The sequence below is a fragment of the Nilaparvata lugens genome, chromosome 2, assembly GCF_014356525.2.
Source record: "Nilaparvata lugens isolate BPH chromosome 2, ASM1435652v1, whole genome shotgun sequence".
Taxonomy (NCBI): Eukaryota; Metazoa; Arthropoda; class Insecta; order Hemiptera; family Delphacidae; genus Nilaparvata; species Nilaparvata lugens.
This window is the reverse complement of record NC_052505.1, coordinates 73,530,009-73,549,277: the sequence shown is the minus strand read 5'-3', so window position 1 is coordinate 73,549,277 and position 19,269 is coordinate 73,530,009. Positions and strand designations below refer to the sequence as shown.

Sequence of the window (19,269 nt, the reverse complement as noted above, 5' to 3'; positions counted from 1 at the left end):
TTTCTGTTTGCAGACGTTTTCCTCTAAGAGAAGACACATGGCAAACAGTTCAATTATGGGTTTTAACGAGCTAAAATCACCACTTTCTTTAATAACTTTATCAAAAGAGGCCAGCATAAATGCTATATACTATGGAGCAGACATGAACAGTATCCCAAAAGCATTGCAAACTCAGATTTTAGAATATGGTGAAAATTGTGCCTCTCGCAGCAACAGCAACAGCAGACGTAATTGTGCATTACTTTCTAAATTGTATGTCATATGTAGGAGATTAGATATTAAAGACCTCATGAGTATGATTGCGGCTGAACACTTGTCCTGCGCCGATATAACAGAATTATATATGCATAATCTTGACTATGGAGAAGAAGAAGAAGATGGTTTCGAAAACATTACGTTTGATAAGCTACAGCGTATAGATCTTACCAAAGATTACCATCTACCGTCATGTTTGGAGCACCAGGCTTTATGTCCCTTAAATACTCTAGCAACGTTCAAATGTCGTTGTCAGGAATTTTTCGATATTACATCGCATATGTTTAAAATTCGAAACAGGACTAGATATATCGACCCATTTATCTTAAAAGAGATTAATCCGGAGAAATATCGTTCATTTAATAGAAAACCCGAAGAGTATACTTTTGATTTTATTATGCAAAGCCTTATGTATTTTCACTACCGAGGTTAGTGCAGCAGACACACTTACGTGTAAATACTAAAGTTAAAAAAATATTATCATAGCATTTTTTTTTCTAGTGTAAAATTGAAAAGAACATGACTCCAAATGAACGATGGACCTGTGTCGAATTACGAAAAGATATGGAAAGTTTGTGCAATTTAATTAAAGAAATGAAAATAACCTACTCGTCATATAGTATAGCATTGAATAATGCTAGAAGGATTGCTGACAGTGGCTGGTATCTTCCATTGCGAACTTTGCACATTGCTCCATGTACATACGAACATATTCTTGCGATGGATGGTGAAATCTGGTATTGCAATTGTATCAAATTGACTTTCCGATTATACCACTTAAACTTATATTTCACTCAAAAGTATAGACTAAATACACCGATGTTTGTGGAATTTAATTGGTGGGCAGGTCTTTTCCCAAGAAGCACAGACACGACAATTGGAAGAAACTATGAAAATTTACTCGCTGACATAGGTAAAGTCTATTGTTTGAAGGAAGAAGAACAAGTACAAGATCAAACGTTATCATTGTCTAATAATCTATTTTGTACAGAATAAATTACCATGACTTTCACAGATGTCAGCAGCAGCGGCAGCAGAATTAGTCAGAGCGATTTCAGCTGAAAACGAATCACATAAATTTAGGAGCTTACAAGAATTGATACCTGATCAGAATTATCCCATGATCAGTGCCTCGCATTTGAAAACACAACATGGTGATAGAATTCTAGTGAAACTTGAAGTTGATGGCCAAAACAAGTTATACATTTTACCAGAACGCTACTTCAAAGAGAAAATGTTCAATTTGGACGAAAAAGATAATAAAATCGACATGACTGGTTATTCAATGTCTGTTCAACCATATGGTAGAACATTTACTATTAAAGTAAACCAGAGCGAGTGTACATCAACACAATAGAAATCAAAACCAAACAGGTAATAATCTTTTTCTAATCTATTGTTACTTTGTATGTAAATATTGTTGCTGTATTATGTTGTTTTTTTCCCGTAGGTAATTTGTAGTAGTAGTAGTAACTACAAATATGGCGCCAATTAAACAGAGAAGATTGGCGCAAACTGCAGACGGAGAAGAAGGAGGAGAAGAAGAAGAACAGCAGCAGCAGACAACACCTGTTGATGTTGTTGTTAGTGGTGCAGGAATAGACCAAAGAACAGCGAATAGATATAGTCCATTTAGATTATTAGAAAATGAATTTAGAGGCAATATTAAAACCTATTATTTCAATAATTATGCACACAGTAGATCCGGACACGAACCATATATAGATTATAAACCAATGTTTAATGGATTAAAAAATTATATTTTCAATTTATTAGCACACGAGTTACAGACAAACGGCGCATTGAAGTTTAATATTGTGGTAGAATCTACCTACCAGAAACTAAATAGAGACAGTCAAGTTGTTTATGAGATAGCCGATGTTGCTTTTAAAACAATTAATTTTATAGTTACATCATTAGACAATTTAGAAAAACAGATACACGATTCATTTTTTAATTTACTCATAGAAGAGACAAATTACCAGGGTAAATCCAGTGGCTGGTCCTTAAGAAATATTGACGGGTTAATGCTGAGAATAAATAGATACAGACCATTGAAAGAACCAAATGGTTCTTCATATATTAAGCTTCCCAACAGTATATCTAAAAGAAATTGTATCATAAACCCACAGAATCAAACAGATTCTAAGTGTTTTATGTACGCATTACTAGCGCGACACATTAAAGGGTGTTGTAAATTTCGCATTGATAATCGTTATTTTCGTTTATTAAACAACCGCAATCCAATATATAATTTCAACAACATTGATTTCCCAACCCCATTAAGCCAACTGGATAGATTCGAAAAGAATAACCCAACAGTTTCTGTCAATGTATACGGTATTGACGATAAAAATCTAATTTATCCGCGACGAATTAGCGAATCAATAAGACAGGACCACTTTGATTTGTTACTACTCGTTGAAAAGGCGGACACCGAAGATGAGGACGAGGGCGGGGATGAGGGAACAACTGATGTAGCTACATGTAAAGTAGAAACCAAATCACACTATTGTTTAATTACCGATTTTGAAAAACTTGTTAGGAAACAATTAACAAAACATGATGGGAAAATATTAATCTGCCGCCGATGTTTCACGTATTATACCCGTAGTCGAGATGGAGAGAGACGAATGAAAGAACACGAAGAATTTTGTTCACAGAACAAAGTAACCAGAGTTTCGATGCCAAAAATTCAAGAGGACGGTTCGCCGCCATTTTTAGAATTTAAAAACCCATTGAAAAAGTATAAACTACCCCTAACCTGTTATGCTGATTTTGAATGTCTTCTCGTTAAGCCAACTTCTTCTTCTCCATCATCGTCACCAGCAAACTCTGAGTCTGATGATAATGAGGATGGTGATGGCGATGATGGAGAAGTTTATAGCACTGCACAGAGAAGGTCAATGGGGAGGAGGAGGGGGGCAACAAAGATAAAGCACATTCATGACGTCATGTCGTACTGTTTATATTTCGTAAGAGACCAACTACAAATACCGGACAGTTCGCCACTAACACAGAAAATACCGTCACAACCTATACTGTATAGAGGTGAAAAGGCAGGCATTCATTTTCTAAACACTTTAACCGAATATGCCACCCAGATCATAGAAACATTAGATGAACATCATATTGGCATGTACCCATTGACAAGAGAACAAGAGCAAATGCATTCTGATGCAGAATTTTGCGACGCATGCGAAAAGCCTTTTGAAAACGACAAAGTTTATGATCATTGCCATCTCACTGGTCACTACAGGACGGCTCTTTGCAATGCATGTAACTTACAAAGACAACGCCAAACATACATCACAGTATTTCTACACAATTCAGCATCTTATGACACCCACCTAATTGTCTCTGCACTCGGTTCTATTTGTAGTAATAAATTAACCGTAATTCCTCAGTCAAGTGAAAAGTACATATCATTTACTATACATTTGTCCAATCGACTCCATCTCAGATTTCTTGATTCGTTCAAATTTCTACCCGATAGTTTGGATTCGTTAACCTCTAACCTTTTACAACCGGCCGGACCAGAACCTTCTATTGATCAAATAGCTGCTATTCTCAAACACACATCGAAACATTTCGAACATCAAAGTTTACCTCTTGTATCACGTAAAGGAGTTTTTCCATACGAATACTGTGATTCTTGGGCTAAAATGGACGAGGAAAGTTTACCACCTATTGAAGAATTTTACAGTTCTCTTTGTGATAGTACAATAAGTGCAAACGATTATCGGCATGCACAAACGGTTTGGAACCACTTCAATTGTCGCACACTTGGACAATACAGTGACTTATATTTGAAAACAGACGTACTACTCCTAGCTGACATAATGGAATCTTTTCGCAACATTAGTCTCGAGACGTTCAAACTCGACCCTGCTCACTATTTTACACTTCCTGGTTTTTCTTTTGATGCTATGCTTAAATACACTAAAATTAAGTTAGAACTTTTAACAGACTACTCAATGTACGCATTTTTCCATTCCTCTATTAGGGGCGGAATAGTTACGTGTGTTCACAGACATGCAGTTGCAAATAATCACTATACTGGTGCACCTTACAATACCCAAGAACCCAACAGTTTTCTAGCTTTTCTTGACATTAATAATTTATACGGTTTTTCGATGTGTGCCTCTTTACCGAGAGCAAATTTTGCTTGGATGAGTCGTCATGAAATAGACAATGCTGTTGCCAACATGAAAAATTGGAGCGAGGACCAAACAGTAGGCTATGTTTTTGAGGCAGACATATCCTACCCAAAAGACCTGCACGATGCACACAACGAATTTCCTTTTCTGGCAAGAAATCAAAAAGTTTTCCCATCCAATCAAACTCGACTCATAACCTCACTTACAAATCACACAAATTATGTATGCCACTATTTACTGTTGAAACAAGCTATAGAACACGGATTGCAATTGACAAACATTCGTAGAGGCATTTCTTTTGAACAAAGCAAATTTCTAGAACCATACATAAGTTTGAACACACAGCTAAGACAACAGTCTAAGAATAAATTTCAAAAAGATTTCCACAAATTACTCAACAATGTGATTTTCGGTAAATCGTGTATGAATTTATGGAAACAAATGGATTTAAAGTTGGTTAATAACGAGAAATCGCTATTGAAATATATAGCTCGTCCTTCGTTCAAAGATCGATTGATTTTTGGTAAGAACATATGTGGTATTACTCTACACAAGGAAAATATTTTGCTAAACAACCCTATCTACATTGGTTTTTCAATTTTAGATTTAAGTAAAACAGTAATGTATTCGTTCCATTATGATGTAATTAGAAAGATATATGGTCCCAGTGCCAAACTCCTGTATCAGGACACTGATAGTCTGATGTATCTGATTAAAACCGCCGACTTTTATTCGGACATAAGGACAAATGAAGATTTGAAACATTGGCTAGACACGTCAAATTATCCTGTAGATCACCCGGCTTATTCCACGCACAACCGAATGGTAGTCGGAAAAATGAAAGATGAATTTGCTTCTAAAGCTCCTTATCAGTTTCTGGGTTTACGGTCAAAACTATGGGCGTGCAGATTGTATAATGAAAGTATTGGTCAACAGCAGCAACAGCAACATTTTGATAACGAAACCGAAGATAGATTAGAAAATGAACGTAAATTTGGTCTTATTAAAAAAGCGAAAGGCGTGAAACAATGTATTTTGTCACGCGAATTAACAGCACAACATCCAAAGTCTAATCAATACATTTCATTTCAAGACTATTTTAATTGTCTATTCGAAGGTACAGAGATGTACAGAAGCCAGAATTTAATTAGATCGAAAAAACATAAAGTAATGACAATTTCACAAAATAGGAAAGCGCTTAGTTGCCAGGATGAGAAACGGTATATCTGTAGTGATAAAATTAGTACATTAGCTTTAGGTCACTATAAAATACCACTATTAACAGAAGCAGAAGGAGAAGAAGTGTCTTCTAGTAGTGACTAATTTTTTGTATTTGTTGCAGATGATTTCAAAAATTATTAGATTAAATGTTGATGCTGTCGAAGTAAGTTACAATATTGATCGTCAGTGTATGAGAATAAGACACGCAGATTCCGCAATTGTAACAGCTTCTGTTCAACAAGAAAATTGTGGAACTTATTGTGTTAGATTCATATTTAAAATGAATATAAATAGGTTATGGTTTGAGGTTGAATTGACAGTGAGAAAAGCAGATTTTTCATGTGTAGAAACAGTTCTTAAGTCAAACAGTGCGTCATTTTTCTTCTCATCATTTCTTTTGAAAGGTACATAATTATTTTAAAGTACTCATCAACTTCAACATTATAAAGACTCTATAGTGTGTGTGTGTGTGTTTATTCATGTTTTATATATATAAATCTTTGCACTTATTGATGTATGCTACTATATATATAGCACTGTTACCTTCAGAAGAAGAAGAAGAAGAAGAAGAAGAAAATCATAATGTTTTGAAATACAAAATGTATGTGTTTTTTGTCAAATCAAATTTGTGTCTTGTATGTCACATATAGGTTAATAGCACTCAATCATGTTTGTTTAACAAAAAAAGAGTAATCGAAAAACGTTTTGTGCGTCCTGTGTCTGTGTGTGTTCATTACCATAATGTGTTAATAAAAGAAAAAAACATAACTGAATCACACTGGCTCTCTCTCTATTTCTTTCTTACTTCTCTTTCCTTACTCAAACTAAAGACAATCAGTTGTAAAAGAAAATCAATACAGCAAGTTTGCTACTTGTGACAGTTTTTTAGATGCCCCCCTTTACCCAATGGGTAAGAGGGGAGGGGGGGTATCAATTAATCAGCTTCTATTCCTGCCGGGGCTTCTTGTGTTTGCTGCCAATCAATAACTACAAAAGGTAAGTGGGTGCAACAGGTAAGGGAAGACTCAGCGGCGGAGGGGCGAGTTATGCAACCCGCAGTACATCAATACACTCACTTCAGTGGTGGGTCAAGGGGTAAGGTATGCAATCTGCAGTACAGCAAATCAATAATCTGTCTCAGAGTGTTTTCTGGCTCTATGCCTCCCGTACAAAACCTTACTGGGAGGGGTAAGGTGGAAAATCAATAGCTATTATATTTCAATAGCAAATTAGATGTAGTGTGTCTGTGAAAATCAATACTTGAACACTGGGCGCGCGCGCGCGCGCGCTGTAATAGATGACAACTGTTACTACTTCTTAAATATTTAATTTCAATAGCCTATTTCATATTATATCTGTCTGTTAAATCAATACTTGGAGTGCGCGCGCGCGCGCGCACACACACACACACACACGCTCCCCTGTGCCAAGGGGGAGTGGGAAAAAAGATTTTGGTGGTTAGCCTAAAATCTTCTATAGTAGTAGTTTGTGAGGATAGAGAAGAAAATTGAGGGAAAATGAGGCGGGGTGTGTGCGCACCCCTGCGCTTATGGCGGGAACAGAAATGGAGGGAACTCCTCCTTATTTTGAGGTTAGGAAAGATGGAGGGAAAATTTAAAAATATTTAATTACAATAGCCTATTTTCATATTATGTCTGTCTGTCTGTGTAAATCAATACTTGGAGCGCGCGCGCACGCGCAGCTGGAACAAAAATGGAGGGAAGTATATTTGAGGTTAGGAAAAGTGGCGGGAACAGAAATGTGGAGGGAAATTTGATTGAGGTTAGGAAAGATGGCGGGAAAATTAGGCGGGAAAAGCTCTTAGATGACGTCACTGAACAGCTGCAAGGTCAAGTGACGTCACTGGTCAGCTGATGGGGTGGTGGGGGGGGAGGGGGAGGGGGGGAAAACAGCTGATTTCGATCGCACGCTGTCCTTTTTATACTACTATCAATAATTGTTATTGCGAAAATTTAATCCCTGATAGGTTTTAGATTTTGATTAATGACTGAAATGTTTTCTACATAATGTAGATTTCGTTTAGTAAATGATATTCCATGAAAATACTTGATTTTTTATCCAGCCTTTGAAAAAAAAAACAAATTTTATTGTTTTGATAATGATTATTTCAATTTAATTAAAAGTGAGCGCAAAAAACACAATAATGGATGTCATTGGAGAGAAACAATTAGAATGGTATGGACACCTGCATAGAATGAATGAAGGAAGACTTCCTTTGCAAGTATGGAATTGGGTACCAGCGAACAGAAATACAATCATTATCTCTATCATATTTAGTGTAGTATTCTGTTGAGTGTTTTTTGTGAATATAGATCACTCTTGTGAAAGATCTCGCATAAGTTTTGATTTCCTGCAGATTGCTATTTTTATTTTTCAATCAGGCTCTCTGTATTTTTATGTGAGACTGTTGGATACTCTTGAAGATTCACATTACTTTTGTGGCCCGTGTCAAGGTTAGATAGTTAGTTATTTAGAATTGAATAAGAGATCGGATTCTTCGTTTCTTAGGAAGAAAGAGTTTTTTCTTACTACAATTATTTCCTCAACATGTGTTTAACACTAATTAATCTAGCTCTGGAAAAGAGGTCCTCGTATTGTAAGGAGTGCAGATATCAATATAAAAAAACTTAATCCATTTTCATTTCCTAAAAAATCTATCAGGTATTGAATGAATACGATATGAGTATCAATGATTGCTAAAATTAGCTTAGGGTGAAATTTCAAGACCGAATCCTCAAGGATATCCCGAGAGGTTTCAGACTAAACCATGAAGATGACAAATCTTGTGAACTAGAGTTGATGTATCTTTCTAGTCACAACCTGACTTCAATTATTCGAAAGACTGTTACTTGAATACCACAAGTCCAAAATTGCTGTGATTCCAGTTAGTAACTGTTGAAATATTGGAACAATAGCTCCAGATGAAATTGTAGTCACTTTAGAAGCTCTTTTTGTGCTCTACAATCTGAGATCAGGTATCTATCTCATATTCCAGGTACACCTGACAACAATGCTTTTTGTATTGTGAAAAACACCTAATTTTCAGCTTCAAGCATCATCACCAACTACATTGTTCTCACATTGATATTTCGCACAACGACATAAGTTCTTGAGATTATGTTCTATGAGAATAACCCGTAAGATACACTTCATTTCAGTATTTCCTAGTGGAGAGGCGCGCTTAAGGACACCTCAAGGATCAAAATTTCAAACACATAACTTTTGACACAATGCTCAGATTTCATCGTACTACACTTCATCCTTCTCGGTTCGTCACGGCGGTTCAAAATCATGCATAATAAGTCAAATTCGGTCGAAAAATGGAAAATTTATTGTTGAGTGTACTTAAGCTCATATTCCAATACACAGAAAATGACAAATTTCTATATTCAAAGTTGCATGTCTTGTGAAATACTTCTGATAAAATTTCCAAATCTAGTGAGAATGTGAAAATTGTCCCCCTCTACCCACTCCAATAAATAATACTTTCGATTCCAAAACAATTTGGAAGTTAAGATTTTAAAAATGGTGATTTCAGTTTATAAATTTTTTTCGTAATTTTACTGTTGATCAAGAGTTTCTAAAACGAGTCTGTTACATCATAGAAACTTACGATTGATTACAAATTGTAGATAAATTCATCTTCTACGAGCTCAGTTGCCTAAAATCCATCTTGAATCACTTTTCGCTATCATAGAACTGCCAAAAGCGTTAATATGAGAAAAATATCTACAATTTCCGGATTTTTTTCAACAATCAAATCTCACTTTACGAACATATTTTTTCATGAATTGTTTACAGCAGATGAAATAGAAAATTCTATTGTACATTTCAAGATCATGTAATAATTTTTATTAAAAGGGTTTACCGAGATACATAGCTTTGAATATAGAAATTGGCCATTTTTTATGTATTGAATATGAATAAGTACCTACACTCAACAATAAATTTTCTATTTTTTGACCGAATTTGACTCTTGATGCATGATTTTGAACCGCCTTGGCGAGCCGAGAAGAATGAAGTGTAGTACGATGAAATCTGAGCATTGGGTCAAAAGTAAATTATAAGTGTTTGAAATTTTGATACTTGAGGTGTCATTAAGCGTGCTCTACTAGGAAATACTGGAATTAAGTGCATCTAATGGGTGATTCTTACCCATGAACTTATGTCATTGTGCGGAATATCAATGTGAGGACAAAGTAGATTGTGATGATGGTTGAAGCTGAAAATTAGGTGTTTTCCACAATACAAGGAACATTGTTGTCAGGTGTACCTGGAGATCTATATGACATAGAGCGCTCTACCTGATCTCAGAATGTATAGCACAAAAATACGCCTTGAGGGATTTTGAAATATACATCTAAATTGTAACAATCGGAAGATATTGTTGATTAAGAACTAGAATTCATCACAATTGATTTTTTCTTCAAATGTTACTCATTTTTGAAAAATTATAACAAAGTACTCATTGGAGATAGAGAATTCCGAGTGATCTCATTTTTTTCAGAATTATATAATCTGGGAAAGATTTGGCAGACATAGCTGAAAACTGGAAAATGAGCCGAAAATACGAGGTTTTTGGGCTATCTTGTATCTAGCAGAAGGAAATCTTGCATGAAGAAATTGGTTCTGGACTTCTCTTATGTACCCAAATAATATATTAAAAAATCAGAACTACAATATAAATTGCAAGCACACCCCCTTTTTTATGTCTATATTGACTGGACTAATAGTATCATCCATAAAAACGTAGGGCGATAAACGATGTTTACTGTTCGATGTTTTCCACTTATCGATGTTAGGATGAAAAAAACATCGATGTTCATAACATCGATGTTTTGTCTTTCGATACCCATCCCTAGTCAAAACTTAAAAGCTAGTTCGAAAGAGAAGGGAAACATTTATGAGGTCAAAGAAAAGTGGCACAACTAAATTGCTGTTCCAAAGAGAAGTGTCACAGGTCGACAAGATTTGCGTATTATTTAAAATATTTTACTATTTTTGGTGAATCCGCCACTTGTAAGAATGCCATACAAGTAACTCAACTGGCAAACGCTGGAGAGCATCAAGTGTGTCACTTTTCAACTCGGTGCTACGTTTTATTATCCAGTTCTTTCGAAGTTAATGTTGTAATTCTACGTGGAAAATTGTTTCTTCAGTTTAGAATTCTCAGCTGGTTGACGGTTGTTTGTTTCAGGTATAAAGCTGTTATGTATCCGCTGAACTTGAGAGCCAGAAAGTGCCGCAACAAACTTATTATTGCAGCCATTTGGATTATGGCCGGGTCCGTATCAGCAATACAGCTCTACGTCTCCGAAGCAAAGCCTTTCAAATATGATCGACAGTAAGTAAGCCTAAGTTTGACAGCTACTAAATCCATACCTACCCTTACCACCTCATGTTCTAGATAACGTGTCTCATAACATGTTCGCCATTGAAACAACAAAGCCGATCTGATTTCAAAGCTTATTTAACTCAATCAATAATCACTTGCAAATTTTGAAATGGAGAAACTACAATCTCATCGATATTGTCAATGTCTATATTTGTTATTAATTTGACACCGGAACAGTATAGGTAATTTGCATTTCAACTGTATATTGAGTGCTACAAAAACTGTCAAAAAAATCTTCTTGAACTTTCAATCATTCTGTTGATTGTTTACAAATAATATTGTGAGCTCTATTCTATTATTCCCTCCAGCATCTCCTTTAAACCGTATCAACTTGCTTGTGGCAATTATTATTGGCTAGCAAAGGACAAGTTAATCCGATCATACATGGATACATCATAACAAATGCTAAATGTATGTGCGGTATTCATAAAAATTCAATCTTAGATTCAAATAAATCCATTGAAAATGTATAATCGCAAATCCTTGATGATGGGTTGTTTGATGATACAAATTTTAAACTATACGGTGCCTATATCTCATAATACGAGAATATTTCCTCTAAAGTGGACTCAGATAAACAAAAGAAAGTCGTCTGATATGTGATTAATATAGTCAATCAAATGTGAGGAATGAAAGAATTTAAAATGGAAAAAAGTAAATTCGTATGGCTTTTGTTGGTGGGGAGTCCCTTGCGAGAAGGTCCCACCGCCTGAATATATAGTTTAAATCGTCAATGGTTCTTACGACTGTCATACTTCAGCCGAGACCGACAGTTTAACGTGCCCATCCGATAACACGGGAGTGATCTGGTTAAAAAACTTTTGGTAATGAGAGGGTTCAAATTTCAATTAATGTTGGATGTCAAATGCTGTTTAGATGATTGAACGCACAATTTTACAGTGAGAAAAGTCTCCTTCTTCCATTCTGACATTCGAATTTCAAACAGATTATAAAACGAAAACTATGAAATAGTATGTGATTCAAAATTGAACGATATTTTTTCTCCTGATGAGCACGGAAATTGATCTGAAGGGGGAAAATATTGATCAATGAGTATTATACAAACTGGTGAGTTATAACATAATATTGAATGATAAAGACTGAGAAATTGTCAAAAACCACAGATTTATTGATAATTAGAAATATCATTTCAATTTCTCAGTCTTTTTCATTCAATACGAATAATTACCACAATATCAACTTCTCAACCTCACAAAAAGTATAACATATAGAAACCCCGTTGTTCTCAAGGATCATTAACGAGTATGCTCTACAGACGAAGCTTCCGAATTATTCATTATCACTAACTTGTTCTCATGAAATCCTATTAACTCATCAAGTTAGCTCAACTAACTGTTGAGTGGAATCCGCATCCACTCAATTGAGCTTTAAGGAGCATCTTCACAACATCGAAGTCGATTTGATGGAATTCATGTTGACTAGCAACTCCGAGCGCCTGTGAGATCAGTCTAAACCTAAACAACAATACGGTACTCATCTCACTATTCACCGCACTGAAGCTCATGTCAAATATGTACGTCACAACCTCTCAAATTTGCCTTCCTTACCCAAAATTCCAAACCCGAGGTCCTATCCATTAAGTAGACCGTTCAATGCCATTCCTTAATAAATTTATAATTATCCTATTATGTTAAGCAAGTTTTCACATTCTAGTTGAATCAAATCATGAGCTCTACATAACCTCTAGACTGTTTATTTTCAATCAAGGTTGAAAGCAATTTTGCCTGTTGCTTACACCTGGATTGTATATATTTTCTATGAATTAATAATGAGAAAAAATAACGATTCATAAATGGATAAAATATGAATAATTAATTAGAAAAAGATTCAATAATCTCATTGGAGTAAACCCAATTATTTTCAGAGCCCATACAAGCTTCAGGCTGTTGGTTGATGATGAGAGATTAGTAGACCTGCAGCATTTATTTATTCAATAGTACATCCTATTCGACACTATTCATTGTTTCATGCTCAAATAAGAGAATTGATGTGGGAGGATAGGTTTAACACAAGATTGTTTCCCTCCCGATTTTTTATAAATAGCAATTTTCAAAATAAGTTTAGTGTTCTAACTTCCAAAAAAACCGAGTTCAATTGTATTAAATTTTGAACTAGTGACCTCCTGGGTTGGAGAACTCGCTCATAAGCTGTTGTATTGATCTCTGAGATCCGCAACTTCTAATTATACACAGTTTGTGAGTATTATGGAGACCGTTAAATATTCCTTTTACAAGGATAATAATATAAAAATACGTTTCATGGGATCCTATTCGAATTGAAAAAAAACAACTTTTTTGTTGCTTCAAAACTTTTTTCCGCCATCTTGGATACATCATATGAATCAAACTTCATTTTTTGAATTGTGGAGGTGGTCACGTGATACATGATTCCGATACACAATTTCAAGAGAAAAATATCTGGTGTGGCGCACTCACACAACTTTCCTTGCCGTTATGAAAATTGATCACCTGACGCTAGTGTTCACGCGCATCTTAAGTCTACTATTCAAAGATCTGAGCCAGCTGGTGTCAGGACAATAACGCTCGAGACACACGAGGTCTGCTATCTCTTCATAGTGAATGATATTATAGAATCAACAGTTGCCAACAGTTTGCAATTGAGTAATCACATTTTCTAGAATTTCGAGCTTATTTTTGATATTAGGTGCAAATGTTACTGAACATTAATTGTAGAGATTTTCATGCTCAATTTTTTCGTTCGAATTGTTTCTGAAGCCTGATAATTGGGAATCAGAAATAAAACTTTGCATAGATGGGTGGAGCTTCTGAAATTTTTACAGATATGGGACTTGTGGCAGTTGATAGAGCTTATCAATTACTACTTCAAGTATAAATTTGATCAAAATCGTTGGAGCCGTTTTTGAGAAAATCGCGAAAAACAGTTTTTTGACATAATTTTCGCCATTTTAGCCGCCTTCTTGAATTTCATTAGATCGAAATTGTTCGTGTCGTAGGGGAAGGACCTTGAGTTCCAAATTTCAAGTCATTTCGTTAATTGGGAGATGAGATATCGTGTACACAGACGCACATACACTCATACACACACACACACACACACATACTGGAACAAGGTAACAAACGGGGAGGTGAGAAATGAACATACATTGCGGGGAGGCTGATTTACACACATTTACACACATGTTGGAGACTTAATTTTTGTTTTAGAAAGTATATTAATATGTGTTCAATACAGTTGTAACTTTTTTTTTCTGTTAACTTGAAAAAAAAATTACGCATTAAACCTACAAAAAGGGGAGAAATGTGTGTACACTTTCACTGAACAAACCGAGGAGAAATGTGTGTACACTTCCACTGCACAAAGCGGGGAGAAATGGTGTGTAGACTTCAAACCCACATTCCGGGGAGGAATTGTGTGTTTAGTTTAACTTACAAAGCGGGGACAAAACCGGTTCTTAACACAAGTTCTGGCTGCAACACTTATTTCGATATTTACTATTCTATACAATATCGTATGGGTCTTCGAGCCAGTTACATGCACGTTGATTTTTGTACGATTGTTTTTTGCCATCCTTATGAATTCGAATAAGTGCAACTTGTCAAACATCATCTGTTTGATCTAATAGAATTTTATAAGGACGGTAAAAAATCGATGTGTATGTAACTGGCTTCTACTAAACAGGCTTCACGAATTACAATACGATAATAGGATAGTTGATACAATACATGGTTTTAATTCAGATTCATTCATTGATAGCAATAAAAGGAGATTCCGGTGTCGATAGCATCGAAGTCGCCAGGCTGGTCTGGATCATTTATGAATTTCTCAGTATGCAGTATCCACTCAGCAGCTCTTATACAAACACAAACATTAGTTTTGTTTTACTTGGAATAGTAAGACATTATTTCATTATGTCCATTATTACAATAGATCAATTCAGATCCAGTTAGCTGTTAGAGTAATATAATGTAATTACATTCTATACTCACTGTTCAGATCAGCACAATGTTTATAGCCTACTGTATGCAGTGAGTATAGAATGTTACATTCTATACTCACTGACTGCATATTTATACTGTGTAATAGATTTTATTGATTGTTGCAAAGAAGTTAAGTCAATGATTCAACAGGAAATCCATGGTAATATTCAACGATTTCAACCTAATGAATTAGATTGTTGTATGACAAAATTGAAATCCCGACAACGTAAATAATTCAGTGAAGTTAACTGTACAAGGTTACTTTTTCTCGTATTTTATTGAGTGATAATGGGAGATGATTTCTGATTCCATATTTGGATTCAACCTTTTGAAGTTTGAAACTTTCAAAGCTGGAATTTTTTTTTTAAACTAGAACTTTTAGGGCCGGTTTCCGAGCTCAGGATTTAGCTAAGTCCCAGACTCTAAACAGCAATAGTCAGAAAATTGGCTTTCCAAAAGGTCAGCTTTTATAATAGAAGTCTGTCTAAGTTTTTATTTTCTCATTTCTATAATTGGAAACGTTTTTCCTTGACGGAATTAGACATTCCTGAATAATTCAAAATAGCTGAAACTTTACACTATTTTCTCTTTATTTTATTTTGTGTTCAATTTTCTAGTTTTTCGAGATTTAATTCAAACGTGACTATGACAATGACTGCGACTACGCCCCGTCTTGGAAAACCAAATTTCTGACTCCAGCTGTTTAAAGTCTTGGACTCAGCTAAATCCCGAGCTCGGAAACCGGCCCCTAATGTTTTAAAATGTTCATGTTTGAACTTTTCAAGAGTGTTTAAAAGCTTCTAAAAACCTTTACCTGTGAGGCAGAAGTATTATTATCTTAGTAGGTACATTTTTACTAAACATAACTTTATGATAATGTAAAAGCTATATTAAAAACTGCTGTAACTCCCTTGTTTTTGGGTATTTTCGAAAATTGGACTTACGCTTTAAAAAATTTGGGGTCGCTGAATCCAAATCCGAATACTTTGAGAAAAGTAATGAGTCATACTCTGAGCAAACGCGTCTGAAATTTGAGATCCCCTTGTGAAAGCCTTCGAGCTGCGAAATATGAAATGATCTGAATTATGATCTTCAGGAGACGGGATTCTGCCGTGTGAAACTAGCCTAAGAAAAACACGACGGCCTTGTTCACTCCCCCCACCATGACTTCTCAGTAGCTTGACCCTAACATTTACATGATCCTAGAAAGTAGTCTACACCTATGTTCACAGAATAATTCAGAATAATGTATCCTATTTGAAAGAGTGGATGCATGCAAAAAAAACAACTTTCAAAGATCCATGTTCATCAAGCCTTCTGTTAACTGCAAGAGATATTCTGTATCTTTGTGAGTATCTTTGGGAGGCTCCTTTTCCTCTTATATTATCTTTGAAATGCAACATTTTGAAAAACTTCGTATATATGTCGACGCGCAATTTAAAAAGGAACATACCTGTTAAATTTCATGGAAATATATTGCCGTATATCGCTGTGAATGCGCAACATATAAACATAAAGAGAAATGCACAGCCGTCGACATGAATCTTAGACCTCACTTCGCTCGGTCAATTATATACAGTGATGTCGGAGTAATGAGGGATTCCTTCTCTTTTCATATTATCCTTAAAATGCAAAATTTGAAAAAAACCTTGTGTGTTAATACATCGACGCGCAGTTGAAAAAGGAATATTTCTGCCAAATCTCATAGAATTCTATCAACGCGTTACATACATACATACAGACAGACAGACAGACAAAAGAAAATCTGAGTTAAAACATAGACCTCTGCCCAACATAATATACCTCCACCAATAACATCACTCAAATCATTCAAAAATAGTGTGAATAGCAACGGGGAGAATACGCATCCCTGTTTTAATCCATTTCTGGTTTCAAAGTATTCTGTTAAGTTACCCTCCACGCCATGCCATACAGCAGGAGACTTCGTATTTCTATATAGACTCCTCAACATCGCAATAAATTTAGTCGACACTCCCAATTCACTCAGTTTAAAAAATAAAGCCTCTCTGTCCACACTATCGTAGCCCAAAAAGAAACAGTACAACTTCTTTGTAGGTCTATTCAACGTTTTCATTACTATATTGAATAGAACAAAAATATTATCAGTAGCCGAATAACCTCTCCGAAAGCCACACTGATTCTCTTTAATAATCTTTTCTCTTTCCTCCCACAACTGCAATCTTCTCAGTAAAATAAATGAAAATACTTTAGCGACAGCATTTATAAAAGATATGGCTCTATAATTATTCACTTCATTGGTATCACCTTTTTTATGCAATGGAAATATAATTGAACGTGGAAACCCTGTTGGTATCTGTCCACCTCTGACGATGGCATTGGAAAAAGTCAAAATAATCTCTTTGTAATTTTTTGACGCATTCTTGTAAAACTCAGCAGGAACTCTGTTATCACCTGGAGCCTTATTGTTGCGCATTGTCTTGAAGGCACTTTCCAATTCATTCATATCTATGTCTTTGTCAAGAGTTTGATCTTCAACATTCCTCGCCGCATAATATGTGACTACCCCGCAAACTGATCAAAACACTCGTCTGAAGTGTTCAACCCAATCCTCAGCACTCACAGTTCCCGAAATCTTGAACTCTCTACACTTGAATTTCTTTATCAGAGCCCACAAATCACTGGAATCCTTGACTCTTCTGAATTGTTCTTTTATATCGCTGTAATACGCTTGCCTTTTACTCTTACATAGCAGTTTGTATTCCTTTACTACCTTCATATAATTTTCTCTCACCTGCTCCGAATTTGATTTTCTGAACACATTCAATAGGCTGAACACTCGCTTTCTCATAACCGCACACTCTTTGTCGAACCACTTTTCTCTCCATCCTTATCTCTTTCTATCAGGTTGGGGCACATAATTTGCAGCTCTATATACAAGATTATTTAATACTTCATAAGTCTCTTCACTACTCTCGGGAAGACCATTTATTTCTCTACAAGCATTGGTGAGTTTAGATATATATTCATTCTTCCTCGCTTCCTTCCATTTCAACTTCGGTAAGAGTGGTAAAATTGTGCTCTCTCTTTCTAGAGTATCAACCGTGATTAGCGTAGCTTCAATTGGGAAATGGTCAGATAAAAATTCTGGCACAATAGAAAATTTTCCAACTATTTGCGCTAATTCGACAGCCATGCAACATAGATCTATTACGGAAGCCCCTCTGCCTATAAAAGTAAAGTCTCCCCACCTATCTCCACTTATCCTTCTATTCATAATGATGAAATTAAAAACCTCACAGAACTCCAATATTTTCTTACTTTTCATATTAATCACCTCATCCTTTGACTCTTGCTTATTACTCAGTGCATTTCCCAATTCTATTACATCTGTTAATTCCGACATGTCCTGTCCATTTCCTATTCTACCGTTAAAATCTCCAATTAAAATCATATTATTTCTATTATGCTCTTGCACTATCATAAACACCCATAATGTATTGAATTCTCTCTCCCATTCCATGTCTCCTCCACCACTCAGGTAAATTGGAACTATTATAATATTCATCCCGTTGTCCTGCATTCATGTGAATAACTTTCCTCTCAAGCGCATCGATTACCTTACAAAAACTCTCTAGACAGAGAGTTTATTCACTTTTTCAATTAGACCATTTAAATCCACCTTTGTAGCTAGCAGCGCGAGTTTTTCATCCATAGCCTTACTAAACCGCTTTTCAAAACGGTCAAATAGTGATTCAATAAAGTCTGAGTTCACATTACCGGAAGCTTTAACACTTGGGTCAGAGGCACGCTTTTTCTGTTCCATCTCTTCGAGCTCAGGCGAACTTTTAGCACGAGGACTCTTCTTAGCACTATCGTCCGGTGAAAAGTATTGTTAGATACTGTTCTTATTCATTCAGCTTCGAATATTTCGATTCACTTGAAAACAATTTCACAAATAAATAACAAATTGATAATTCAATTTATTACGAAAGAACGTTTTAGGTTAAACATGCACTAAATGAACCGATTAAGCACGACCCGTCCGGAAACTTGAGATAAGAGAGCAAAACAATTCTGCGACCGCTCCGTTCAACAGCTCACTATCAACTCCTAATTTGAGAACATACGATTTGAAATCGAAAAGTTGTCAGTTGTAATTGGGGAATGATTTTAAAAAACCAATACTTTTATTTTCCATAACTGTACTCATAAAAAATAATATGATAATATATTTTATATTCAAATGAAACGTTTA

General features: G+C 35.4%; 1 protein-coding gene and 1 long non-coding RNA gene across 2 annotated transcripts in view; both read left to right on the top strand.

Moving 5' to 3' along the window:
* LOC111046567 (RYamide receptor) overlaps positions 1 to 19,269 on the top strand; it is a 121,827-nt gene that overhangs the window by 67,541 nt on the left and 35,017 nt on the right. The window contains exon 5 of the mRNA XM_022332144.2: positions 10,855 to 11,001. Coding sequence (XP_022187836.2) covers positions 10,855 to 11,001 — 147 coding nt within the window. The remainder of the gene's footprint in view (positions 1 to 10,854; positions 11,002 to 19,269) is intronic.
* LOC120349977 lies at positions 1,338 to 6,412 on the top strand. Its single transcript, XR_005570551.1, has 2 exons — positions 1,338 to 1,629; positions 5,758 to 6,412. It is a non-coding gene; the product is annotated as an uncharacterized LOC120349977 (long non-coding RNA).